General features: G+C 45.1%; 1 protein-coding gene across 5 annotated transcripts in view; it reads left to right on the top strand.

The window, feature by feature from the left end:
• TLK2 (tousled like kinase 2) overlaps positions 1-18,108 on the top strand; it is a 41,010-nt gene extending 22,902 nt beyond the window's left edge. For all 5 annotated transcript variants that reach the window (XM_030966338.1, XM_030966337.1, XM_030966336.1 and 2 more), the window contains 13 exons: positions 597-707; positions 1,949-2,085; positions 3,466-3,618; positions 7,419-7,485; positions 9,326-9,423; positions 9,803-9,884; positions 11,549-11,640; positions 12,686-12,775; positions 13,251-13,420; positions 14,851-14,989; positions 16,061-16,172; positions 17,082-17,189; positions 17,666-18,108. In XM_030966338.1, the coding sequence (XP_030822198.1) occupies positions 597-707; positions 1,949-2,085; positions 3,466-3,618; positions 7,419-7,485; positions 9,326-9,423; positions 9,803-9,884; positions 11,549-11,640; positions 12,686-12,775; positions 13,251-13,420; positions 14,851-14,989; positions 16,061-16,172; positions 17,082-17,189; positions 17,666-17,839 (1,533 nt within the window). In that variant the 3' untranslated portion in view covers positions 17,840-18,108. The remainder of the gene's footprint in view (positions 1-596; positions 708-1,948; positions 2,086-3,465; positions 3,619-7,418; positions 7,486-9,325; positions 9,424-9,802; positions 9,885-11,548; positions 11,641-12,685; positions 12,776-13,250; positions 13,421-14,850; positions 14,990-16,060; positions 16,173-17,081; positions 17,190-17,665) is intronic.
• The last annotated feature ends 9,516 nt before the right edge of the window (positions 18,109-27,624 follow it).

The following is a 27,624-nucleotide window of genomic DNA, read 5'->3' as shown; positions in this document are numbered from 1 at the left end:
AAGACCATTGGTTGGAAGAGAAATGGTTACATTTAACTCTGTTAATGAAAGTGGTTACACGTACAGTCGTGCTGCATGCTGTGGTGGTATGAACCAGCAGCTGCTGCTGGGAGCAGTCTGTGTAGAAGGGCTGATGGAAAGTGACTCAAACAAGAATTTATCTGAAAATACAGAGTTTCCCCATCCTTTTACTCTGCCAATATTCTGGCTAAAGTGGGAGGATAGTCCAGCAATGACTAAGCTATTTTGAGACTTTGTAGCTGTGGCAAGGTCTTAAATGCTTAACAAAAAAAAAAAAAAAAAAAAAAACCAAAAAAAAAACCAAAAAAAATAACTTCTACTTGTCTTCAGTCTTTTTGTACTTTAGTTCCTTATGTGTAAACCAGGATGACAGAACTTCCTTGTTCTAGAGGGATGTTAAGGTGTGAGTGAGTTAAAAACTTAAGAGATTGTCTTGGATGTTTTGCTAAACAAAACCTGTTCTTTTATCCTGCTGGTTTGCTGACTTTAATCCCGGTGGCTCTTCCTATGTGATGCTTAGTTTGGCTCTTCTGAGTGGTTTGAAGTCACAGACTTTGTTCTCTGTTCACTTTTAGGCCAACTGTGATTTGAGACGGCAGATAGACGAGCAGCAAAAGATGCTGGAGAAGTACAAGGAGCGGTTGAATCGATGTGTAACGATGAGCAAGAAGCTTCTTATAGAAAAGGTTAGCAGAGGACATCTCTGCAGCCACAGTTCATGTCCTTGAAAACATCTCTGTCTTCTTAGCAGTAAAAACCTGCTCCTGTTGCTTCACTGATAAAAGATAACTGGAATTCTGTCTTGAATTACTTCTTTGTGAACAGGAATGTAATCCAAAGGCTGAAGTGGTTCACAATGTTCAGATTTGGTCACTTTCCACCGTGGCAGAGTGATGTCTTGCTTAAATGAAAGAGCTCTAAATGCAGCAGGCATTGCTTGATTTGGAAACCCATACACTTGAAAAGCAATGTTATGCAGCTCTGGGAATGCAGGAGCAGTGTCCCATTGTGGGGAATTGCAGATACGTTCTGGGACATGGGCAGTGGAATTGCAGATACGTTCTGAGACATGGGCAGTGGAATTGCAGATACGTTCTGAGACATGGGCAGTGGAATTGCAGATATGTTCTGGGACATGGGCAGACAATTTAGACATTTCAAATGGCAAAGTTGGAGATTGTTGCTTTCTGTAACACTGAAAACAACACACTGGTGACAGTGCCAGGTTCACCAACATGCAGCCTGGTTCATTACGGAAAGATTTCCAGCTTTCCTGATGGTTAAACAGTGTGGGGGTTTGTTTGCTCTTTCACCTTTTGGCCAGTTATACCCATTGTTTGTGGGTGCTGGATGGGCAAAACTACTCGGGTGCTGGCTGGGACATGCCGTCTGTTTGAATTGATTTTGTCACAGAGCTGATTGTTCTTGGCTGAGCAGGGCTCCCCTCTCCAGAGTGGTGACCTAGCTGAGGTTGTGTCACTTCGGGACACGTACAAGACAAGGACTGAGCTGGCTGATCACTGTATCTTAGTCTTAATAGTGATTCAAGGTGCATTTTGTTTCTTCATCTCCTGAATAAGGGCCTGGTGAGAGCTGGGCCTGCAGTCTGTCTTGGCTACTGATACAAAAAGACAGTTTTAATCCTACTGCCAGGCTGATCTCAGCTGATCATAGGGTGGGTGAGCTGCCCAGGCAGTCATCAGGAGGGAAGAGTGAGGCTGAAATGTCATGATGGAGGTGAACAAATGCCTGCCAGACCAGTGTGAGGCCCCAGCAATAATTTGATCAGTGATATTCAGCTGGGTTTCTGATAATCAGAACTGAAATAATAGAAAGTGGAAAGAGTTGGTGGTGATTTAAAATGCAGCACAGCCCTTAGCTAGTAATTTATAGCTTGTATTTTTACATGGCTTTATTTTGCTTTCAGTCAAAGCAGGAGAAGATGGCATGCCGGGATAAGAGCATGCAGGATCGATTGAGGCTGGGGCACTTCACCACGGTGCGGCACGGCGCATCCTTCACCGAGCAGTGGACAGATGGCTATGCCTTCCAGAACCTCATCAAGTGAGGACGAACAGGATTGTCTTTAACTTCAGAGGCAGAAATGGAAAAAAACCCTAGCAGTTGTGTGTGATGTCTTGCACATCAGAATGTGAGAGTGGTGTGACTGATGAATGGAAGGATCAGATAGGAACTCCTGACAATGGGGAACTTTTTCACACTGAAATGAGAAATCCATTTCCACTGAAACTTCCAGAGGCTTGAACTGGAGTGAAACTGTTTGAGTTGGCCTCTGGACCAACTGTTATTACCTGTCAGGAATCCTCAGTGCACCCACCTGGCTGTGTAGTGCTTGGGGTGGAGGGGTGGACCAAAATCTCGCATATATTGGGAGTCAGTCAATTTGATTTGCATCCTTGCATATATTAGTCAAAGAAGGCTAATTAGCTTGCACTTTTTTTTTTCCCCTTAAGTAGAAAATAGAGAAGCTCGAAAGAGAAAATCCATACTATTTAACTTGTTTTGCCTTCTGGTAACAGTGATCAAAGGGGCTGCAGAAACCTGGAAATGAAGATCAGAGACCCTTTATGCAGGATATTAATGGAAATATTCAGTCAATTCCCACCTGGCCTAGACCTTTAAGTAGGACTTGGCAAATTAATTGCATTAGAGAGTTATGTGCGATCCTTTAAAATCACACCACTTCTCTGTAGTCTGGTAGAGAGTTGCAGCTCTTGTTAGGCACAGATTAAGGACTTTATAATTCTTCCTTTGTTTATGCTGGAAATCATGGAAAAAATACTTCTGGAATACTTACCTGCAGTCTCAGTCCCTTTTTAAAAGGAAATAGGTAAGCAAATGCTTAGGTCATTTAGACTTGAAATTTCAAGAGTGCTTTTATCACTATAAAATGTTTGAGGTAATCTTTTCATCTTGGAGGAGAGACAGTTCCTTAGTGAAATCGAAAATGATGTTGGTTATATTCCAGAGAATTTAGGATAGCTTAACTGTACTTTTGAAGTGTAAGGATACTTTCTCAGACAGTGCCAGACTTCAGCAATAGTTTTAACAGGAAAATCTGAGATTTTGAACAGAGGCTTTTAGGAAAAAGTGTGTGGAAAGTTAGTGACTTGCCATGGATCCTAGGTTTCCATGGGGTTAGCACGTCCTTTGGATGTCCTCTGCATGAATTAAACCTTTCACTTACTGGAAGATTTCTGTGAGCCAGGAAAATAATCCTGTTTTACGTAAAAATACCTTTAAAACTCTAACTCATCATATTTGGCACATTTCCCTTTTCTGTACAAAAATATTTTGTTACAAATCTTACAGGTGCAACTGATTTGAAAGTCATGGGTCCAATCTGGTAAGAACAGATGCTGAAGACAACCAAGTGCACACCCATAGTTATCTGTCATGTTTTTTCTCCTCTCTGATTTTCAGGCAACAGGAAAGGATAAATTCCCAGCGGGAAGAAATAGAAAGACAACGAAAAATGTTAGCAAAGCGGAAGCCACCCGCGATGGGCCAGACCCCTCCAGCAAGCACCGAGCAGAAGCAGCGCAAGAGCAAGACCAATGGAGCAGAAAATGAAACGTAGGTTCTGTGGCCTTCTTGGTGGCTTTGATTAGAGCACAGAATATCTCCTGGGAAATGGAATCTTGCCCTTGCCTCCAGGCTTCACTCCATGAATGAATGTTGTGGAATTAGCCTGGCATTCAGCAACATCTTGCTCCAGGTCTAAATAGTTTTCATTGAAGTAAAATAAGGATCATTGCTGAGTCCAGACTTTGTATGAGCTTAACTTTATTTTTTTATGAGTCCAGTAATTTTTTTAGTATTCTGTTGTGGTCAGGTTTGAAAAGTGGGCTCTGACTTTAGTGTTGTACGTTCAGAATTGATATCAGTATCAGGGTATACATGGTGCTTTTTTTTTAAGGAAAACAAAATTGTACACATTTAGAAGCCTCAACTTCTGTATATTGACTGTGGGAAATTCTGAGTTAAGAGTTTTGAAACAATTTATTTGGGATGCTGAAGCAGTAAGATGCTCTCTGAAGAGACAGTGCATTGAGCATTGGCCTGTTCTCCAGAACAGTTCTTCACACATAGGCAACTCAGGGAAACAATGGAAGTGCTACTCTTCTCATGTTTTGTTTTTGGTTTTTTTTTCCCCTGCCTCTTTTGAAGTTACTGATGCTCTAAAAGACTTGATAGTCTTCTAGAGTAAAGCTGGGACTTGAAAGAACTTTAGAACATTATTTTTTCAGAAGCTTTTGTGAGTTAGAAATACATTTGGTCATAGACTTAGCCCTGCCTTCTCCTAGTTGTCTTTATAGACTTAATTTTATTGCTGTAGGCTAATACCATAACCCTCATTGACACTTTTCATTTTTCATTATTAAATCTCCTGGGCTTGACTTGACCTCAAAGTTCCAGAAGCCCTTTGAATTCTTGATCTTAATCTTTAAAAGGACATGTGCCACTGCCTTCACAGTCTCAGCAGAGATGGCACAAGGCTGTGTGAATCGTGATATTCAGGGTGCCCTCAGCTCCAGGGCTGTGACCCCAGAGTGGGATACAGGTGCCTGCAGATCAGGTGGGTTGTGTTGGAGAGCACTGTATGCTTTCTGCAAATAACTAAGTTGGTTGGAGACATTTCCCCCTCATTTTGGCCAAGGGAGCCTGAAAAGAACTAAATAAAATTTCAAAGTCATCCTTTTTATTGCCAGGCTTGAGCTGGGAGGAGCAAATGGAATGTCTGTACATGGATATTTTGAAATATTGCTATTCACTGTGGTAACCTTTCCCTTCCAAAGGGCAGGATGAGCTTTCTCCATTTTTGTGGGCTTTTTTTTCTCCAGCAGTCTGGTGCAGCTGTAGCATGGCTTATTCTGGAGACATGGCAGCACAGGTCCTGGTGAATCCTGGTCACGTCTGTGATGCTTCTGTTTGTGCTGTGAGCCTGCCTTGGCATAATCCAGCTTTACCATGCTCTGCTAGGAAGCCTCTTGGGCTCCCAATGCTTTTTCTCTGTTTCTTACTGGTTTATCATTCTTCACTGATATGTTTTAGGGTGATATTTTTGTGGTTTAGAAAAGCTTCTTGTCATGTACTTGATTAAAAACTGCTTGCCAGGGTATGGATATGGTTCATGTGGGGTGTTGTAGCTTATGTGAAAACACTGGGGTTTTTGCAAGTCAGCAACTGGACTGACTGACTACTTGCTTAATCATTGGTTATCCAGTAAGTGCATTTGTTGAACCATTGTGTATCAGGAACAAAATTTTATGACCTCTGGAAGGAGGCTTTTCCCTCCAGTTTGACCTCTGGAGGGAGGCTTTTCCCTTCAGTTTTTGGAACTCTTACAGAGGCTGATTTTTAGGCAATTTAAATATAAATGTTTCTAAAAGTTGAATGAGAAGCAGACAGCCAAGTTCATTTTTGATTTTTGGTTCCTCTGTGGTTTATGGTTGCTGCTGTGTCTTAAAAAGGAGAGGAAGGTCCTGTGATGCAAATTTAAACACAAGCTCTCCCAAAATGAGTTTTCTAGCCTGTGAATGAGAAAAGAGTTTTCATTCAGGAAGATTATTCCGCTGGGGCTGGTTGAGATTCATTAGGGCAGCCTTCAGCTGTGCTAGAGGTAGGTAGGGTGTTTCTAGCATGTTTCTGTGAAAGAGGACGATGTTTGTCTCAGAGCTGCCTTGATTTTTGTTATGGTTGCTGTGACAGACAGCTATTTTGGGCATTGTTAGCCTGGTGGTGCTCTGCCCTAATGAGTAGACTGATGGTGTTTGTTATTTGTGCACAAGCATATGTGCAAACCTTGTTGCTGGTTTATTCAGTTTACTCTTTATTCCTACACAGCAACAGCAACCAAAGAATCACAGAATCACGAAGACCTAAAGTCTTGGGACGGTCTTTTAGATTATCTGAATCTAATTAAAATTTATGCTGTGTGTGTGAATTAGAATCATAGAATCACAGAATATCCTGAGTTGGAGAGGGCTCCCAAGGATCCTCAAGTCCAGCTCATGGCCATCAACAGTTTTATAAGAAATGAGACAACATGTGACCATTTTTGATACTGACTTTGTTTTTTATGTATCTTTAATTTGTAATAAGCAGTTCCTTCTGCTCAAGATTCTTTCATAGGGAAATTGGCTTATGAGTTTTTCATTAAATTTATCAGGTAACAACTGCTTTAGGCCTTGTTTCAAGCACCTGGACTCTGTGCATTATCAACAGAGGGAAGTTGAGACATTTCAAGATGAGCACTTGAGCTGAATGCTCTCACCTCTCAGTTTACTGAGTAAGGTCTCCCTGCACAGCCATAGGACTTGGTCCCCCCTTGAAAGAAGTTGAGGTGTTGATGCTCTGGAGGCCTCCTGCACTAACCTTGTGTGAAAGTACTGTGTAGAGCATAATTGGTGTTGCAGAAATCCTCCTGGGATATGCTTTGAACTCAATTTAGGTTTAGAAGAAGATACTTGTATGCTGTAATGTGCAGGTCTTGTTTACCGAGTGAACAGATGCAATTGATAAGCATGTCATAGCTTTATGTTCGCGTATGATGCCTTTACCAAATTCCTTGTTGGTAGTAATGAGATGGTTAATATAGTGATAAATTTTTCTAGTCTTAAAGACCTCAGTGTGTCATCACATTTCACTAGTGATGGGCTCTGTCACTCTTCGTCCTACGTAGCATGCTTGGCATGGAAAAGAGGTCGAAAACATTATGAAACTTCTTTTGACCTCCCACCTAGAGCAGAAATTTTGCACATAATTTACTATCAATAAAATAGGGATTATTTCCCTTATACCATTGCTTCTCCTAACTACATATGAGGTTGAAAATATGATAAAGTAAATTTCCAAAGGTTTCCCTGGAAGCCACTTGACAGAACCTGAAACAGGAAAAAGTTCTGAATCTCAGGTCATTGCTCTGTTCGCAGTGGCTGTGTGGCCAGGTGTGCTTCTAGTTTTAGAGTGAATAGCTGGATTGAATTATCCAGCTTTTATTATAAAGGAAAATTTGAAAATGAGTCAGTAAAGCGAACTTTACACAGAAAAATAAGATGTGGAATATTTGGGCTTCACTTCTCTATATTTAGATTATGGTTTAGCTGTCTTCTTTAAAAGTCAGTCAGTAGCCTATATAAGTGTTATTAGGAACTTGGATTTGAAATTAATGGATATTGTTGAGGTTTAAGGTCTTGTTCTCCTTTAGACTGATGATTAAAAGCTATGGGTTGCAGAGTTTATCTAAAAATTTTTGTGCTGGCTGTTGATCTACTCTGTGGAGTTGTTACTTCCACTGGCAATGTGCATTCTGTAGATTGTTGACTTTTTGATGTTTGGAAACCTAATGTGTTGAGTCTTCCTTTTTCATACAGGTTAACATTAGCAGAATACCATGAACAGGAGGAAATCTTCAAACTCCGACTAGGTCATCTTAAAAAGGTACGAACTAGTTGCAGCAAAGGCTTTTTGTGTAGTATTCTGTGAACAAGAACATTTCTCTGTAGAGGTCACTACTCGTTTGATAATCAAGAGGGTTTTGCAGTTGCAAGGATTAGCCAGAATTTTGTAATAATTTTTTGGGGGTGGTGATATTCACAGAAGATGTTCTTTGCTTCAATAAATAGCTTTCTCTGTCCTTACACTTAGGATTTTGTGTAGAAATTCTACTTTTTTGATACATCTTATGTCACTGTGACCTGTCTAGTGGTGGACTCTGAATGTCTGTAACATGAGGGAACAGTAAGGAATGGCCCAAGGGAAGAAAATTATAAAAACACAACAAAAAAATGCAAGTCATTGACTTGTTCAGTTCTTTGTAATATTGAGTAACCAGTGTTATCACTCCAGTAAAATCTCTTGGCTTGTTCAGGCAGCGGTACTGCACGTTTTTTCTCAAACACCTTGGCCTCAGTAGAAACTGTACCTGCAGGTGAGGTTATATTTAGATAAGCTGTTGGTTGCCTTGAAAGTGATTGCAGTGACCTGTAAATAAGTTTTCTGGAACACTTCAACAGATGAAATATTGGGGAAAAAAAGTAGATGTCTTCTGCCATTTCCTTGTTAGGTGTGATCTTTGCTAAGGTCAAGGAGTTTTCTTTTGGAAATGAACCAAAGAAGAAGTAAATGTCTTGCTGGAGTGCCTCTTCCTTTCTCAGGTGGTGCTCGAGCTCTGCATTTAGTTTTTTCCTGTAACCTTGACACACAAGCTGAATGCAAGGCTTCATTAATGTGTCTGTACTCCTTGTTATTTTCTGTGGAAGGGAAAGGTTACTGCACACCCAGAATCTGCTGACAGTCTGCCCATTATGCTTTATTGACCTGTGAACAAAGAGAAGTGACACAGGCAAGAGAACGCTGCTGGCTCTACAGGTCCCGTATTGCTCCAAGGGATTAACTGCAGGTCCATCTATCCTGGCATACCATTGCCACTCTGGAATGGAGGAATCCATTTGGAAATGGACCTTAATAGAAAATGAAGTAATATGTTGGGATCTTGGCATTGTCTGAAGCTGCACTTACCCTTCTCCACTTTTGGAAACTGCCTCATTCTTTATGTCTAAAAATAGAACCAGTTGGAAAGGAAAGGAGTGGAGTCACAAGACAGATGGGTAACTGTGTCCCCTGAGTCACATACACAAATTGTACTGCTCAGGGAGCATGTTTGAATTGAGGTTTGCGGCCCTGGCCACAATGATGTGAATTCTCATGTAATTTTTGAGGGCACCAGAACTTCCAGCTAGACAAACACTATGTCAGAACTTCCACGTGGCATTGAGGAACACTCTGACCTGTTTGAGCAGTTATCACTAGTAGAATATAATGTCATTCTCTCACACTTCCCATCCTGTCCAGATGCTACCCCATCCCATATGCCATCTTGACATCCCTGCTCTAACTGCTGAGGGTTGTCTTCTTTCTCTTGTCCCACCAGAACTGGAATTCCTTCAAAAAACAGCTGCATGGCACTTATTTGGGGAAAGAGCAAGACCAAAGCAACAAGACTTCTTAATTACAGAAACTGTTATAAACAAGGAGGTGTAAAGATATGTCTCCTCCTGTCTGTGTAGGTGTGAACAGAACTGCCCAGTCAGTTTCCATTCCTGTTACTCACCATGACTGCAAATTGACTCTGACCATCTCTCTGATCTCCCAGACACGTTTTATGCCAATAGCCTCTTCAAAAGTGGAATTGCATTTGTGTTTCCATAAGTCAGGTGGAAACGCTACCTGCAGTACCTTACAGAGTGTTGTGTTTTCCTTTTGGTTTTTCCTTGTGCAGGAAGAAGCTGAGATCCAGGCAGAACTGGAACGACTAGAGAGGGTTAGAAATCTGCACATCAGGGAATTGAAAAGGATACACAATGAAGATAATTCACAGTAAGCACATGGGATTCAGGGATAAGAACTTAAAGTAATTTTTTATTTGTTCTTTTCATAACGAGAAACAATCTTTTCATAATCTCTTACATAATCCTTTTTAAATTGGTTTTATAACTCAATAGTCACTTGATTGTGGGGTGGTACAGGTATGGCTTTAAGTTCATGTAAGACAGGCTTCCACATTCATCAAGGTACCCTTAAATAGTCTTTCATTAGTGCAGAGAGATCAAATAGCATCAAATTTGTCAGTCATTAGCATAATTATATTTCTCTGTCTGAAAGTGAAAACATAACTTCTTAGCTGTGCAGTAGCTGTAATTTATTGTGCAGAGAAGGTCATTGTTTCTGTCTTCTTTAACTGTATCTTTCTTACCAGATTTAAAGACCATCCAACGCTAAATGATAGATATTTGTTGCTACATCTTCTGGGTAGAGGTGGCTTCAGTGAAGTATATAAGGTAACTTGGAAATGGCAATCTGGTGTAGTCTAGATCTGCAGGAATCAGTTTTTACACTTGTTTTCTCAATGCTATACAAGTTATGGAGGGAAGAAAGGAGTACAAAGCTAATGGTGCATCTGGCTTGTATTAGACGTCAGAGTTGAGATTTTCAGGTGCTCGCCTTGTCCTCAGGGGTCAAATTTCCTTGAAATGAGTGTCAAAAAGTATTGCACCAAGTCTTCAATTTTTGTTAGGACAGAGAAGCAAACCACTTGTTTCTTCAAATGCTATGCACAAATACCTGCAGTGGCTAAGCCTTACTGAGATGGCACAGCAAGTCTGAACATCTCTGTAAATAAGTGAAAATAGCTCCAATAATAAGAGCAAAGCCTGTAGTTCCTGGGGGTATAAGGCTCTTGTGCCTCTTTTTCTTGTGCCTTCATTTTACCCTCTGAAATAGCAGACTGGGGGCAGTGTGTGTGTGTTTGTGCAGTTTTGCGAATTCCTTAGAGCTGAGAATTCCTGGTGTCAACACTCCTAACAGCTAAGACCTGGGTTACTTTGGTGCTGGTTATTTGACTATTACACTTAGAGCTATTCCACTTCTCAGTATACCACATTTGTACTCAGAAGTTTGGAATTCATGTTGAATTTGGCTAGAATGGAAATAATTGTGCCAGTGCAAATATTGGAAACTTCATGGTGCTTTATTGCTTTGATGCAGCACAAAAATAGGAACCTAAACTAAGGGGACTAGACTGCTCAGGTGGGGGGGGGGAAGTGTGAGCTGTGTCTAAGTACTTTGAACTGCTTTGCTGACTAAGCAGAAAGTTTTGGCTCCGCAGATGAAAGCAAGAGGGCATGAGTGTTTCCTACCTGCCTGCTCTTAAGAGTTGTAACTGTTATTAAAACAAAGAAGTGCTTAGCCCTTCCTCTTGGCCAATCTATTAAGCATTAGGAATTAAGTAGACAACTTTTGAGATGAACACACATTATGCCTGTTTGCTTACCACAGCATTTTGTCCTGACCTGGAAATCAATATATTATTGTTGCTGCTCTCAGGCAAGGTAGAAGATTTCTGCATTGCTCCGTGAGTGCATTTTCAGAGGTCCATTCTTTAAGGACTGTTTAAATAACAAAGAAGTGGAGGGAAGGATAAAGCACAGGATCACACAGCTCTGCTAAATTCTTGAATTCTCCAGCATTTATATATGCTGAAACATTATGCTTTAGGTTGGAGAGCTGAGCTACCAGTGTGAAACAAAGCATTGAAAAATCTTCTGTATTTTGAGGGTTCTTTTTTATTAACTCAAGTGTAGAAAATGAATTTTGGACTTGGGAGAATAATAGCAGGGTCTTTCCCAGTATAAAAACTGTCTATATTTTGGTAATTTAGTCTTCCTGGTCCTTTTGTAACTCTGGTAGTAAAATGCCAAAATCAATGCAGTGTGAGTTAGATCCCATGGGGAAGGTCAGATCAAAGTGCAGAATATTCAGTTGTTTTCAAAGTTGCTTGAATTCATTAGTGCGACTTATCAAATCAAAATGTGGGTTTGCTTTTCCCTCACTGTTTTAATGCTGATTTCCTGGGTGGGGATATTGGTTTGTTAGAGCTTGTCTGGTTTTGCAGTATTAACTTCAGACTGTGATTCCTACTGATTTTCAGCTCTTCTCTCTGCAGGCATTTGATTTAACAGAACAGAGATACGTAGCTGTGAAAATACACCAGTTAAATAAAAACTGGAGGGATGAGAAGAAAGAAAACTATCACAAGTAAGTGAGTTTGTAAAGCAGCCAGCAATGTTTCCAATTCCTCCTGCATTTGGTTATCCAGTGCCTGTGAACAGGCTGCCAGTTTTTTCTCCTATCTTTGCTGCATTTCAAAAGCCACTTTCTGTCCCAGTAGCTACTTGCAAAAGTTCTGGTCAGATTAGAAATATGTTAAATATGTGCATATGCACACAAAGTTTTGTATAAGCCCTGTGACTCTGCATTTTAAAGCATCAGTGCTCTGTGAGAAAAGTGCTGAAGTGGCTTCTCTCTGAAATGTTCAAGCAGTTCCATGGGAAATAGTTTTTCCTCCCCATCTTTCAGGTACACACCTGCATTGTGCTCTCTGGAAGCCTCCCCCTTCCCTTTGTTTCCTAGAATAAGTGATCGTAATTGTGGCTTTCCACTACCTGAAGGGAGCCTGCAAGAAAGATGAAAAGAAACTTATTTACGAGGGCCTGGAGTAACCGGACAAAGGAGGAATGGCTTCGGCCTGAAAGAGAGCAGGGTTAAAATAAATTAATTTCTTCTTAGGAAGAAATTCTTTACTGGAAGCTTTTTGCTGTTGGCAGCTCTTGCTCCCTAATGCCATGGGTTAGATAACTCTGCAGAGTGACAACCAAGCCTTCTCCAAGATAAAGCTGTGTTCTTAATTCTCCACCAAGTCACTGGGACAAATTAAGCTGAATTTGAAGCCTGGAAATCAGGCTGCTAAGCATCATGGAATTCTAGAACTTGCTGATTTTTGTATTTAGCTGTCTTGAATCTCTTAAGGATTTATGAGGCTATTCTATTTTGGCAGGCAGTACCATTAATCAAGATGAGTTACCTTGTGGCATTGCCAGGGTTGGAGCTGCACTGGAGTTTTGTGGTTCTCAAGAGCTGTTCCGTGCAGTTCCTCCTTCACTTGATTTGTCTGAAGCTGTCTGAGGAACGTGCATGGGTTTTGATTGAAGCTGGATGCTGTGTGGTGTGTCTGGATTCACTATCTGGAGAAATTAGAATTAAGTCACTTGTATGACTAATGCTCAGACTTTGCTGTTTTCAGACATGCATGTAGAGAGTACAGAATTCACAAAGAACTGGATCACCCTCGAATAGTTAAACTATATGACTACTTCTCACTGGATACTGACTCGTAAGTTGTGTTGCTCTGTCCTTTCCCATGGTTTGACCAATTCACTAAAGACAAAGTATTTAAAACTTTTCAGGAAAGTCCAGAAGGTGTCCGCACCAATGTTAGACTTCACTGCAGAGATAACCAAGGTGTACTTCCAGAATACACTGGTTTTCTGGACACTCCAGCTCACAAACTAATGTGGTATATTCTGTCAGATGTGATGCTTTACTGGTAAATCCTGCTGTTGACCCTGGGCAAATGCCACAACTGATACTGCTTTCAGCCTATGGGTCTTTAATGGGGAATCTCGGACCTTTGTACTGTTGAGCATTGAGGCCTGTGCTCCTGGTAGCTTACTTTTAGAAAGGGATTCATAGGCTGAAGGACTCTTAATTTAATATATTGGGCAAATGGGTGAGTTACAGACAAGCAGTAACAGTGTCCTGGTTTATATCAGGTGCCTTAATTGCAACAACTCCTGCTTTTCTTTCAGGTTTTGTACAGTGTTAGAATACTGTGAGGGGAATGATCTGGACTTCTACCTGAAACAGCACAAGCTAATGTCGGAGAAAGAGGCACGATCCATTATCATGCAGATTGTGAATGCTTTGAAATACTTAAATGAAATCAAACCTCCCATCATACACTATGACCTTAAACCAGGTATGCTGTGCTGGCATGCTTAAGTATGCTAAGGAAATGTAATGGGTTACAGGTCATGTGAAGCAGTTTCCTTTGTTCAAACAGCAGAAAGAAGACAGGGCTGTCTGGGAAAGCTAACTTGCAGCAAGAAAAAAAATGTAAAATGCATAGAACCTTTGGAAAATGTGTAAAGGGTGTTTTCTGCCAGAATTGCAACATAAAACAAGGAGGAGTAACATGTAAAACAAGGAGGCGTAACATTTTCAAGAATGAGACCTTGAACCACCAAGTGGCTGTGTTAGTTTTCTTAATGTCCTGCTTGTATTCCACTTCAAGAGCTTGTTTTTGCTTCATAAAGTCTCCCACAATTTCTGGTGTGCTTCATGTTCCCATTCTTCTGGCTTATTCTTTCTGTAATCATCTGACTGACAATTTGATGGCAGAAGCTAATTTTGAAATGTTTGTTTTTTCATATTGTGTGTCAGCTCCCAAAGCTGAGGATGCATAATCAGACGTCTCAGGTTTGCCTTTGAGCTAATTTAGTTACATCTGCCAGGAAGAAGATCCTCCCCAAATGGTGGTGTATATTTTCCTTTTACTGCTGAGGCAGAGCCACAAGGGAGAAAATGGAAATGCTTCATTTTGCAATTATGCATATTGACTACATAGCTTTTTTCCTAATCCAGTAAATTCATCCATCTATTTGGGCAGTTATCCCTAGCTTGTCTCCCTGTACTGGTGGCACCTCATCAGCATTGTGTAACTGGTTTGTGATGTGGTTTGTTGCATCAGCATGAGGAATGTGTACGGGAGATGGTGCTGTTGCGCTGGTTGTAGTAACCCCGTTTTCCTCCCCAGCTGTTGCCAAGTTGTCTGGGTTCTGCCTCCAGCTGCCTAGAGCTGTGATTCATCTGCTGCCATCACACACAGTTTTGCTACTTTATTGTAGGCTTGGAGAAAAACAGTGATGATCTGACTTCTTGATGGGTTTATAAAAGACTCTTCCCTAAGCAGTAATTGTCCTTTTTGAGCTTAGAAACTCACTGTCAGGAAGGAGAAAATTTCTGGCATGTTGAGAAGACAGGGCAAGTCAAAACTTATGGGCAGAATGAGTCATAACTGTGTATGTGTACTTCTCTTCTTAATCCTCCTTTTTGACCTGCCCTTCCAACAAGATCTTTGGGAGGGGTCAAAGCCTGGGCTTGAAATTCATTTGGCTAACAGGGCTCAGGATCTGGAGGCTCCAAGCAATATGAGGTCACTAGGTCATTCAAGACGAGCAGATCAGCTCTAGCACTTGGTAGTCCCCGAGTTGTCTCTGAAGTTCAGGATTTTGAGAGTTAAAACATCTGGTGCAGCTCACTGTAGGTCCCTTGTCCTTGTGCCGGGCTCAATGCAATTTTATTCTTGCTAAATGTGTATCCTAAGAGCTGTTTCCTTCCTCTCTCTAGGTAACATTCTTCTAGTCAATGGTACTGCATGTGGAGAGATAAAAATCACAGATTTTGGACTTTCCAAAATCATGGACGATGACAGCTACAACTCAGTTGATGGCATGGAGCTGACATCGCAGGGTGCTGGTACTTACTGGTAAGCAATGCCTGAGGCACTTGCAAGTTAAGATGAAGAACAGTTTATAAACAGCTTTGGAAGTCTATCAGCTCTGTGTGTGCTGCTATTAGCTTGACGCACTGGAGGTGTGAGACCCTAGCAACTGGTTTTGTTTTCACACAGCTCTTTTCGAGGCTGGCAGCTTTTTACTGTTCAACAGGTCAGTGTTTGAAAACCAGCTCATATTCAAAAGGCTGGTGAAAAGCTGCTTATGCTGCTGAGATAATGAGCTCTGGAGTGGGGCTTGGCTGCTCTTTCACAATCCAGAGTGGCTCCGTCTCGCTTCTTAAGCAAGAACAAAGGAAATACAGTACCTATTTGGAAATTAAGGCGCATCAGGGAGATAAAAAGAGTATTCCTCTGAAATTAGGAGGTGAAGATCCCTAGCTAGCTCTCGAAAAATACATAAATCTCATGGTGTTGTCTATTCACTTGAATGTCATGTTTTCAGCAATTCTTTATCTTCTGTGCCTAGTGTCACTGTATCATCCCTTGGCTGAGAGCAGACGCTTGGTGAGTGCCACCGAGTGTGACTTTCAGATGTCACCCAAGCTGCAAACTGTCACCATGGGCAACAGAAAATTTGTTGGGCCATTCTGTGTTGTACAGCTTTGTTTTGTTCCTAAAAATTAAACTAGCTGTACCCTGAGTGAAGCTGAGTGTCTTTAACTGGGGCATGGCATAGTGGGTTGTATTTCTGAAAATATGTATTTTGGCTGTGTGCTTTTCATTGCGGAATTGTTGGCCAAGCCCTTTCAACAGCAAATAAGAGTTATGAAGGTAAAAGAGAATGGGCTTGTTTTACGTGCTCTGATGAAAAGAAACTGACTGTGCTGATTAGCTCAGAACACAAGCTTCTGGAGAGTCCTTGGGATCACTGTTCCCAGAAGGAGTAGGCATTGGTGATCTTGGCCCAGAGATGCACAGGAATGAAATGGGACCCTTGAGTCCCAAGCCAGTATCTGATCATAGAATTTTCTGTTCCAAAGGAAATAATAGAAAATACTTGAAGCTGCTGCTCATAACTTCTTAAAACTTCCTTCTAATCAGGTATTTACCACCAGAATGTTTTGTGGTTGGGAAAGAACCTCCAAAGATTTCAAATAAAGTTGATGTCTGGTCAGTGGGAGTCATCTTCTATCAGTGTCTATATGGCAGAAAGGTAAGAGGGTGTTTAATTTCTTTTCTTAGTGGTGTTTCCCAAACCTTTTGGGAGGCAACCCAGGCTTCTGCTTCCTTCTCCACAGACTTAGAATGTGCTCCCTTGTCTCCTTGCCATCAGTTCCAGGGCAGAGTGCATGCTAATGGAAGTGGGAAGCATAGACTAGGCTGTGTTGTGCTCTACCTTTAGCATTTCCTTCAGAAAAGACATTCTGCCGAACATCCTCTTTCCACCGGGCATGTTCCCACTGAGGCTGCTTTGGGCAGGACAGGTGTGTCATTCATCATCTGAGGTTTTTGGTCTGGTCTTGTCTGTGACGCTTTCCATGCCCTGAGTCTTTGTTGGTCTTGATGGCTGCAAGTGCTATGGCTGGGGGGAAGTAGACCCACTTTAGGAGTTTTTAGGATGGCTTTTTTGGAAGGGAAAAGCGTGGATCAGGAAAAGGTGATTTGTCAGCTTTATGACAACAGGAAAGATAGGATGGAGAAGGGAAAGGAGTCCATGGGCTCTTGTTTTCAGGAGTCCCTGGTAACTAAATGTTGTGAAAGCTGGGGCTGACAGACGTGCTGCTCAGTGCTGTCAGTCAGACACATGGAACCAGCCCAGCAGAGATGAGTGGGTGAATCTCTGCAAGTTCAGGTGGATGACAATGGTCTAACAGACCCACAAGGTCTGGAAGCAGGTGGAGATCCCTACTGGGCAAGCCAGGCATGTTCCAGCTTTGATCCCTTTTGTTCATTTGAGCATGGGAGCAATGTGTCCTGGTCCTCTGGTATCCACAGCACCTTCCCAGCAGTTGTGGGCTGCTTGCCTGGAAAAATGCTGATGTCAGGTGATGATAAACAGCAGAGCTATGGGATTTTTATGCCTGTCACCAACCTTTAATGACTTTTTTCTTTCTTTTGGTAGCCCTTCGGTCACAACCAGTCACAACAGGATATCTTGCAGGAGAACACAATCCTGAAAGCTACTGAGGTGCAGTTCCCTCCAAAACCAGTAGTTACACCAGAAGCAAAGGTAAATCTGCTTGAAGTTCAGGCAGCACAGGCAGTTCCAGCCTCCTGATTTTCATAAAGCCAGCAGGAGTTCTGTATTTAATGCTCACCTATCACACAGTCATCAGTGGCTTTGCATGTCCCCATCCTTGGAAGTGTTCAAGGCCAGGCTGGATGGAGCTCTGAGCAGCGTGGTCTAGTGAAAGGTGTCCCTGCCCATGGCAGGGAGGTTGGAATGACACAAGCTATAAGGTCCTTCCAATCCAAACCATTCTGTGATTCCATGATTACTGCAGTTGTCAGGCTGAGCATTGAACACTGGGTGCCTCTGCCCATGCTTCTCCTGGTCCAAAATGAGATTTAGTGCAAGAGCTGGGCTGTGTCTAGGGAAGGAATTTTGGCACTGGGGTTGTCGCATTGGCCCCACTCCCAAAGAATCAAAAGCTTCCTGTTTCTGTCATAGAAACTAATTCTTGCTTTGGCTTTGGGGTGCTGCAGGCATTCATCAGGCGGTGTCTGGCCTATCGAAAGGAGGACCGGATAGATGTCCAGCAGCTGGCCTGTGACCCCTACTTGCTGCCTCATATCCGCAAATCTGTATCCACAAGCAGCCCAGCTGGAGCTGCAATTGCATCAACCTCTGGATCATCCAATAACAGCTCTTCAAACTGAGACAGAATAATAGGCCAAAAACTGATTGAGAAACCGGCAAAAAGACTTTCAGAAACACCTTTGGAACAGAGGAATCCACAAGGGTCTCAAGAAACCTGTACCAGGTGCTTTTTTCTCTTGCTTTTTTCCATCCATAGAGCATGACATCAACTCGCATCAAGAAAGCCTTCAGCATCTAGGCCGAGCCATGTGGATAGGAGATGGCTTGAGGTTTATCCAGTCAGTGACCACAAAAGGGTGGCTGCTCTGAGCAAGGAGGGGAAAGTCAAGAAAAAAAAAAAAAAGACATGGTTCCATGTACTGTGAACTTCTGAACATGCAGCCTTGGGGAATCCAGGACGCCGTGTGTGCTTCATATGAAGAATGTGGACTTTGGAAAAAAGACTGGGCTAGTCCAGTGTTGATATTTAAACATTGTTCTTTTTCTTTTAATAAAGTTTAGGTAACATCTCCTTGAAAAGCTCGAAGCACCAAGGTTCAGCTGGGGATGGTATATGACTCTTTGCCCTTTGGAGGGGAAAAAAGTTGATCCTGCCTGTTCATGGCATTAGAGTTAGTGTTTTACCCCTAATTAATTTCAATTTTTTTAAAATAACAATTTTTTGGAAGGAAACAGTTTTCTGGTCTTAGTGAAACCCGTATTAGCAGGTATGTGGCAGTGTCAATTCTGCAGCTGGTGCAGCTTTCTGCTCCTTTGGAACGGCCTCTTAGGAATGATTCACCTTCTCAGGAGGGTGATGAAGCCCTGGGAGGACAGGCCTGCGTCACTCTGTGATCAGAGTGGATCATAGCTCAGGCTGCCACAAGGTCTCAGCTGCTGCTTCATCACTCTCCCAACGGTTGCACTGTTTTAATGTTTTGAAGTGCTGCTGTTTTTGCAGACCCAGCCCATCATGCTCATATTGCTTTTCACACTTGTGAGCCTGATCTTGGCTGGCAGGCAGAGAGCAAGTGGGGATTGAAGCACGGCTCAGGTGTCACAGGTGTGATCTGTGCCCACACAGCTCGCTATTGATCTTGTTCATGTTAGAGTGTTCTGAAGCTGAAGCCTTGTCTGCTCCTCTCTGTTGGGTGACTTGGCAGCAAAGCTTCCTATCTCCCTCAACAGTTTTCAAACTTGCTGACTCATGAAACTTGCTGCCATCACTGCATCCGATTTCAGATGGCAGGGAATGAGATAATGTTCTTGACAGGAGCAAACACCCTAATTATTGTCTCCCTCCTGTAATCTGCGTGGAGGAGTCTTGTACCTTCAGCTGCATCTGCCTGCTGTGTAGTGGGAGCCTCCCCCTCTGCTTCCTTTTCCCTCCCACACAGAAGGAAAACTGAAAACACAAAAAGCGCAGCAATTGAACATGTGGCAGATAGGTTGGAGTGCTCCTAACATGTGGCTGGAGTTCTTAGCCAGAAATATTTAAAGATGCAGTGTCGAGGAGCAGGGTTTGTCCCGGGGGGAGACGAGCCCTGCACTACTGCAATTCAGGATTCTGGTTAAAAAACAAACCACCCTTTGCGCTCTTCCCAACCCAGTCCCTGGACCACTGTGGGCTGGGGGATCCGTTGTGGGACAGCTCCAGGATTGTACCCACAGCTGTGGCAGCCTGTGGGCTGTTTGGGTGGTTCTGTTACCCCACTGGCATCTCCTGGCAAGTGCTGTTCTCCATCATGCACTCAGAACTGCCACTTGTCCACCTTATTGTAAGCCGTCATCTGCAAATACTGTGCTTAAACCTGATCAGGAACTTGTTAACTGAGAAATGGAGCAGTCTGTTGGAGTTAAGCAACAGGCCAGGGAAGTGGAGAACTCTGCTGCTTTGATTTTTCTTACTATTTTTGTAGTGACTCTTTGGCTTTTAATTGGATTTACTCCCTTGCAGCTGCATTTAGGGTGGTGTCTAAACTGCTGTAGTGTCTTATACAAAGAACAAAAATACTGCATCTTTAAATCCTCAGCCATCCTCTCTTAGCCCTTTCCATGCCTGCTGCTCTAAGCCAGAAGTTAATTGTCCAGCAAGGAGCTTCAAAATGTTTATTAAGCCTCTGTTAGGAGAAATCAGGGTTGGTGCTTCATCCCATTTGCCAAAACTGGTGATTTGGTATCTGTCCACATCGGGGAGAATTCTAAAAGGGTTTTTTTCTATCCTGGTCCCATTGTTTCTTGGCCATCCAGTGTGTGCATCTCTGTGGGTGTGATTAGTTTTGTGTCAAAAGCATTTATTCCTGCTGTGCGACACCCATTCAGGGCCAGGGGACAGTGACGGCTTTTTTTGGGGCTGATAGCAGGGAAGAACCCTGGTAGAATTCTGGCTGCAACACTTCCCTTGTTAAGATGGGTTTCACTTCCAATAACAGACCCTATTGCCACACTGTTCATTTACTTAAAGTGTATGAAGAATTTGTAACTTAAAACAGGCCAGACTGTTTTGGCTCTACCCAACAGATGAGATATGGATATTAAAATAAGTTTTAAGAAACTGATTTGCTTGGCTTTTACTGTTTTTCTGCTCTTGGCATTGGCATGAGCTCTCTTGCAGTGGCTGCACAGAGATGACACAAGACAGGATGAGGAAAGATGGAGCAAGGGTGTATTCCATAGCTCAGAGCAGTGAGATCTCTACATCAGAGGGGGAATTGCTGAAAATTACCAAGTCACTTAATTACTGATATTGATCTTGTCCTGGAACATAAATTAGAAAGCTGAGGTGGATTTGTCCCTCATTTCCTGTAGAATAGCACCTGCCCTTTAGAAGCCATATAGGTCGAGGACACAAAAAAACCACCTTTTCTCTTTATGATAATCTGTGGGTCACAACCCCCCATCCACTCCCCAGTCCATGGACACCCAAGTCTCCCCTCTCAGTCACCCACAATAACCACCCTGAGCAGTGATGAAACTCAGCTCCTTTAATTTCTTGGGGCTGGGCTTTGTCAGCTTTACAAAAATACACAACAGAAAATTTAAAAGGATGGCAGCTGAAGATGTTAAGTCTGTTTGTATCTGGAGTGGGGAGTGCTGGGGCCCAACTCACTCTGTTGCTCCTCCACAGGCATGTGCTGACTGTCCCCAGGCATCCCCCAGGAGCCAGGGCTGCTTCCTCAGATGAACAGTCTACCAGGCTCCAGGTTACTCTGCAAACCTGACCTGACCTTCAGTGTGCCTGAAGTAAAACTCAGTGAGTGCAAGTGAAACCAAACACTGAGCGAGCTCGGCTCCCTCCCTGCTGCGGCAATGGATCATTTCCAGCACCCTGTTCCAGTTCAGATGATGTGACAAATTTGGGGCAGGAGAGGCAGCAATGGTGCTTCAGTAGCATCAGCAGCATCATCATTGTCCTGCAGTGGGTAGGCACGTGCCCACACGTGCAGGGACACACCTTGACACCCTCAGGATCAAGATTCACCAAGGGGCTGCCTTGCTGGATGCTTTGCCTCCTACATTTGCATTTGGGAGTCATGCTATAAATGAGCTTCCCTCTACGAAATGGGCCAGTCCCAGTTTATTTTGTGACCTGGCAAACCCACAGTGTGAGCTTTGCAACCGCTGCCGCTGTCTGCCTGGGATCTGCTGCTGGAGGATGCTGTTTTATGGGTGCTACGCAAGCTTGGCTCAAGCAGCCTTAAACTAAACCTTCCTACTCACAGCTTGGAGGAGAACAGGAGACTGGAGTGTGTGGGAGCATAATTAGGCACAACCCTGACACCCAGTGAGCCTGGACCTAAGCTTTGCTACCACATGCTGATGCATCTTTGCACCAAGACTGATGTTCCACGGCTGCACATGGCTCTCCCTGTGGTCTCTGCTTCTCCCTGGCCCCAGTGCTGCCCTCAGGGGCAGCTGGGTGCCCCCTGGCCATCACCCTGGGTGGGGGCAAAAGGCCAAGCAAACGCAGAGCAGCTCAGTCTCCCCTCGCTACATTCGCACCCGGGAGCAGGCTCTTGGCCACAAGGACACTATTGTCTGTTCTGAGAGTGGGCCTGAGACACACACCCATTCCATGCTTTAGCTGCATGGGGGTGTGAAGGCCAGGAGAAGCTGCTGGCAGGTGGTCGTGGTGAGGAACTGCATGCTACCACCAGCTCTGTGTGCTCTTCCCTGCTCCTCTGTGCTGCCAGCCTGGATCTCCTCCTGGGATGGGTTGCTGTAGTCTTTTTCTTCCTCCACCTTCAGCTGCAGCTTGTGTTTCACTCACTCCGTTGCTACTCATTTCCAAACACATTCAGTGACGGGGTGGCTGAAGTGCTTTGAGCTGATTCAGGAAAGCCTGAAAATAGAGGTTATCCACCATCTGCCCCGCTAGTGTAGGATGAGCCTCACCAGCCCCCAGGCTGCCCTGGCCAGGAGCTGCTTTCCCATCCTCCCTGCTTGGGCAGCAGGGACGGTGCAGAGCAGTGCCATGGTCCAAATGGAGTTAAAATACTGGGATGGAGATAAAAATACAGGAATTAAGATAAAAATGCAGGGATGCTGTGAGCAGCAGCAAGATGAAGACAGGGAAATTTAGCCTCACGTTCAGGCCAGATCTCCCATTCCCCCCTGGGCTGCCCTGGGGAACACCAGCAGCAAAGTTACAAGGTGATGGGCTCAGCTTTGCATTCAGGGGAAGAAAAAAATCCAGAGCTCTGCTCAGCCCTGTCCTCTCCCGACTGAAAGCTCCGGCTGCGTAAGAACCACGAGCACGCGCTACCCTGTCGGCAACCGCCTTGCTCTTGGCTCAGCTCCACATCAGGATCAGGACTCCAAACCTGCTTTGTTCAGCATTGGCTCATGCCAGCTCCCACTAATCCTGAAAATCCACGCACTCACACTCAAACCCAGGAGACTGGCTGGGATTGATGCCAAAACCCCTCTAGGCTAAAGGAACTGGTGAGGGATGGAAGTGGAAGAGAAGGTGCCCATGGCTATGAGGTAAGGCAGTGGCAGAGGTGGAAATGAAGCACTTGGGGCCAACTGGACCATGCTGCTCTTGCTGCAACAGGCCAGGGAACAGGATTAAGATCTCTGCTCTGTGGTCCTATACCCACTTCTGGCAGGAGGAAGATGCTGTTCAGGATGTACTGTCCTCCACTACTTTCCAGCTACTTTCCCTCCCCATTCTGCAGGCCAGTTCTGCCAATTTGCTCTTGAGTCATGCAGAGCAAGTGTTTTTCTAAAAGGAAAATTTCTTGTAAATGGCTGGAATTCTCTCTCTGCCCCTTTCCAGGAGCCCTTCAGGGGAGGCCAGGCAGGAAGGAGAGGCAACAGGCTCAGAAGGCAGCACTTCTCTTTGGGCAGCCCCCAACCTTGTCTCACCCCCGCAGGGGAAGGCCAGGATCTCAGTGCTGGTCTTCACAAGGCTGGAGCGCCCTGAAATTCCTCATGGCAGCTCCAAGTGAGCACATCTGGTTTTAATAAATTATTTGCAGCTTGAACTTGTCTGACTTTTCAGGGCTGCAGAAGACAGAGCAGCAAAGAGCTCTGAGAGCTGCTGTGTGGGGCACCCACAAAGGGACCCCTTTTGCAGTGCTGGGAGACAGCAAATTAGGGAAGGAGGTCGGGGGAATGAGGCTGACCGAGCATGTTAAGGGAACCTGGCAAAGCTCTATCTGCTCCTTGCAAGAGCCAAAGGGACGGTTGGGCCGGAGGCAGGGAAAGGGCCCTTCATTTTGGCCAGGATCCCTCTACTCATAGCTGAGTGTTGAGGGGGCTGATCCCAAACATTGGGAGGAGCATGGGATGCAAACAGGAGATGCCTTCCGACACTCCCTGCTTTGGAATGGAGCCTCAGCCACCAGCGCCGAGAACTGCTGTTGCAATGTTGAACCATAATGAGAAAACCAAACCCTCAGGAGCATCACTATGAGGCCCTGATGACAACCAACGTGCCCGGGTCTGTGCAGGAGCTGAGCCCCTCCATGGTGTCCTCAGGCTTCTCCCCAAAGGGAAGGGTGCAAATGCAAAGCTTGGGGATGAGTCCCTTGCTGTACCCCCATGGGATTCCCCACCAAACCTCACATCCCAGTGAGAGGATACCAATCATCCTTACTGCCTGCTGTGCAAAGCCTGGGGCTTGGAGAGAGAGCTGGACTGGCTGTTCCTGCCTGTCTCCAAAAGAGAGAGCGACGTGGCCATTCCCTGCTGCTGCTGCTGCTCCTGGCATAAGGGAGAAGGAGCCAGCAGACGCCAAGACGGCCTCTTCCCCAAGCAGTGACCTCAGTGCACAGTGCCTGCCAGGTGGGTGTTGATCTTGGCCCAACCAGTCCTATTTTAGGGCCAGAATGAGGCCAAGGCAGTGCTGAGCTCTTGTCAGAACCTGGCAGGTGCTGCTGATTCCCAAAAAAGCAAAGCCCCTGACACCAGAGTTTCCCAACAGCGGCTGTCCACATGCAGGGCTTTGCTCTCCTGGAGCCCTCAGTCCTGCAGAGAGCCATGGGCTGGGGGGAACACCCTTGGAGGAGTGTAACAGAGCAGGACACGCTGCCTCCCTGGTCATACAATAAATAGACCCTTAGAACCTGCCAGCCCTCATAGGTGGCCAGACCTTCCTTCGGAAAATTCTGAAGGCTACAGATGCTGTCCACAGGTCCCCAAATAATTTCCTCTAATGCCTCTCACATAAGCAAACACCAAATGTGCCCCATGACAACCTCAAACTTAGCTGGTCATGGGGTGCCTCACTGCCACTGAGCACCTCAGCTCAAAATCTGAGGTTTCTCCCCCACCATTATGGTTGGGTCCCACTCCACGTTGGTGACATATTTTGCAACTTGCTGAGCATCCTGACTGACCTGCTTTTTCCCAAGTGCTCCTGACCTGGTCAGACCTCTAGCCAAAGGCGGGCAAGTGGCTTGGATCTATTTCCAGAAATGTTTTTGTTGAAGATTGCATGCAAGATGTTTTCCATTACCATCTGTATGGCAGATTACCTTGTCAAGTGGGCAGTTTGCCTTATCTCTCTCTTTGAGTGATCACATTCACACCTCCCTTGGGAGGGGACCTCTGCTGATAACAGACTATTGAATGTCAGTGCATGACTGATAAGAACTATAACATCCCATTGTGAGATGCTCCGCCCAGAGGGAGGATCCAAGCATTCCTACCCAGACATAATCTGAGATTCTGGAACACCAGCAGGGCTTTTCTCCATGGGATTCCCCAGAGGAACAGCAGCTGTCTCTTCCACTGGATCTTCAGAGGAAGAATACATCCTTCTCTACTGATCCCCCTTGCTCCAACAGAACCACCCCTGACACTGCAGGAGGGCTGCAGCCACATTTCCAATTGGACTGTCACCAACACCCTGACCCACAGAGTGTCAGGTTGGGTTCTGACTCTGTCAGTGTTGTTCTAGTGGACTGCATTGTTTTATTTCATCCTTTAATTTTTTTTCCCTTCCCTATTAAAGAACTGTTATTTCCTGCTCCCATATTTTTGCCTGAGAGCCCCTTAATTTAAAATTTATAGCAATTCAGAGGGGTGGGGAGGGTTTACATTCTTCATTTCAGGGGAGGCTCCTGCCTTCCTTAGCAGACTCCTGTCTTTCCAAACCAAGACAGTTTTTCAAACCTTCTGCAGGATGACTTTCACTCTAGCCAGTGCTGTTTCACCCATCCTACTGCAGTCCTGCCACTGTGACCACTCCCTACATGGGATATTGCTTTGGCCAAAACCCAGAGTTTATTTTTCCAATTAAATGACAAGATACAGATGCTTCAACTGTGGGAACGAGCTACTGAAACTGAGTATCTCAAGTTCTGGGTAATCCTGGGATAAGCCCATTGCTCCAAATCAATCTTCTGATGCAAGGAGCTCTCCTGAGATTGTGGCCAGAGGCGCAGTTGGCCATCCCTTGCACTCAGCCATATCCCCTTGTCCTTGCCTGGCAGCAACTCATTAGGGCCAGAGGGGTCAGACAGCCTGGAAACATCCCAAGGGGAAAACACATTTCCACCTGATCCATTCTGTTGAGTAGCGACTCAACTGGTACTAAACCGGATTAGGGAGAGTAAGTAAGGAGCTGTTGGCCTGTGTTGAAGAAATTAATTAAGAAGTGGTAATTATCTGCTAATCACATGCAGCATAGGGGCCTCCAAGACACAGGATGAACCAGGCCAGGAAGCAGCAATGTTCCATGGGATCCAAAACCTTTTGACTCTGCTATGTTCCTTCTTTCAGATTAGTTCAACTTCCTTGATGAGTTCAACCCCTTGAAAGGGATGTCAGGTTCGTCCAGGATGTGTGGAGGGTCCCACTCATGGGGACTTTACAGCCCCATCATGTCCAGCCACTGGTGTCTCAGTGGGTGGCACCCCCTTGGAGCGGTCTCCAATTTTTTGGGATAGGAGAGAGGATCTGGCTGATTCCTTCCTCTCCTCTGGGCTGTCATGCTTGTTTCCTGTGGCAGCCATGGAGGCCAGCAAGGCCTTTCTCTCAGTGCTGTTGCAATTAAAAAATAATCCCTGCTTTAGAAAAACCAACAGTCCAGACACTGATGTGCTTAATAAGCTCCCCCAGAGGGTTTGCATCCTCAAAGCCCATCCTGGCACCAGCTTGGAGGTCCTTCCTGCCTCACTGGGAAACAACAGATTGCTTTATTTTCTGAAGAATAGCCAAAATATGGCTGGCTCACGCCCATTCCTCACCCTCTCAGGGGTTTGTGCCATCTTGGGGCCAGATCCTGCTTCCTGCTCAAGGGAGCTCTGCCATCACCTTGGTCTCCTCAAAAGCATCATCTCCCCTCAATCTGTATGGCAGAGTCTGTGTTTCAAGGACTGACTGACTCCCTGCACTGCTCAAATCCCAGGAGAGTTTGAGGAGGTGGGCTTCTACACCCTTATGGATGCTCCCACAAGAATGGGCACCTTGAGCATCACCCAAATGCGCCAAATGGATGTAAAAAGCTAGGAATATGCCTGCTTCCAGTGTTTTCCATGTATACTGCCTTCTTTGAGTGGCTTTTGTGGCCATGGGCAGCCCTGCTGGAGTGGAGGTGTGAAAATAAAAGTTTAAAAGTTCTTTTAAAGTTTTTTAAAGCCTTTTATGTTCAGCTCTGGATGTGGAGCCTACATTGGATATTGTAGATGTTCTTTGTCTCATGCCTGAAGCAAAACACCAGAAGTTGGAGAGCTGCACCAGCACCCCATGGCTGGAGGGATTGGACTTGTGGTGGAAGGTGTAGTGAGCCGTGTCCAACTTCAGCGTCCACAGCTGAACTGGGAGCTGCCTAGCTCTGTACCACAGGGATGGATGGAGGAAGATCCAGCTGGGCTGGCTGTGCTTGGAATGAGATAACTCTGCCTGGCACCCAGAGGTGCAAGCAACGATGTGTGGTGGGAGTTCAAGGCAGCCCTTGGCTCCTCTCCCCGGCGAAGTGGGGTCCCACGTTGACGACCCGCAGCGGCACCCGACGCGGGAGCGGCGCCACCGCGGGCATCTCGCCCACACCCTCCGCCCCGTACCGAGGCATTGCGGCCACCCGGGGTGTGGAGAGGGCTGCGTGGGTACTCTGCTGCGGAAGCCAGCCATCCCCGAGCGTCTGCAGGGATGCCCTGGCCAGGCTGGGCTTCATTTCTGCCACTACCCCCCGCTTCATTCCCGCACCCCCCGCCCCAGCGATGCGCTGCAGCGGGCGGAGCCCCCCCGGGCTCGGGCCGCGCCCCACTCTCTCGCCGCCGCTGGGCCGGACCCCGGTCTGCTGACGCAGTGTCTGAGCCCGGCGAGCACGCTTCTTTTTTTTTTTTTCTTATTTTATTTTGTAACATCTCCCCCCCTTCCCTCCCTTTCCCGCTCGCGTCCCTCCTCCTCCTCC

This window comes from Camarhynchus parvulus, chromosome 27 (assembly GCF_901933205.1).
Source record: "Camarhynchus parvulus chromosome 27, STF_HiC, whole genome shotgun sequence".
Classification (NCBI taxonomy): domain Eukaryota; kingdom Metazoa; phylum Chordata; class Aves; order Passeriformes; family Thraupidae; genus Camarhynchus; species Camarhynchus parvulus.
The sequence above is the reverse complement of the archived record's forward strand: the minus strand, read 5'-3'. Positions and strand labels throughout refer to the sequence as shown.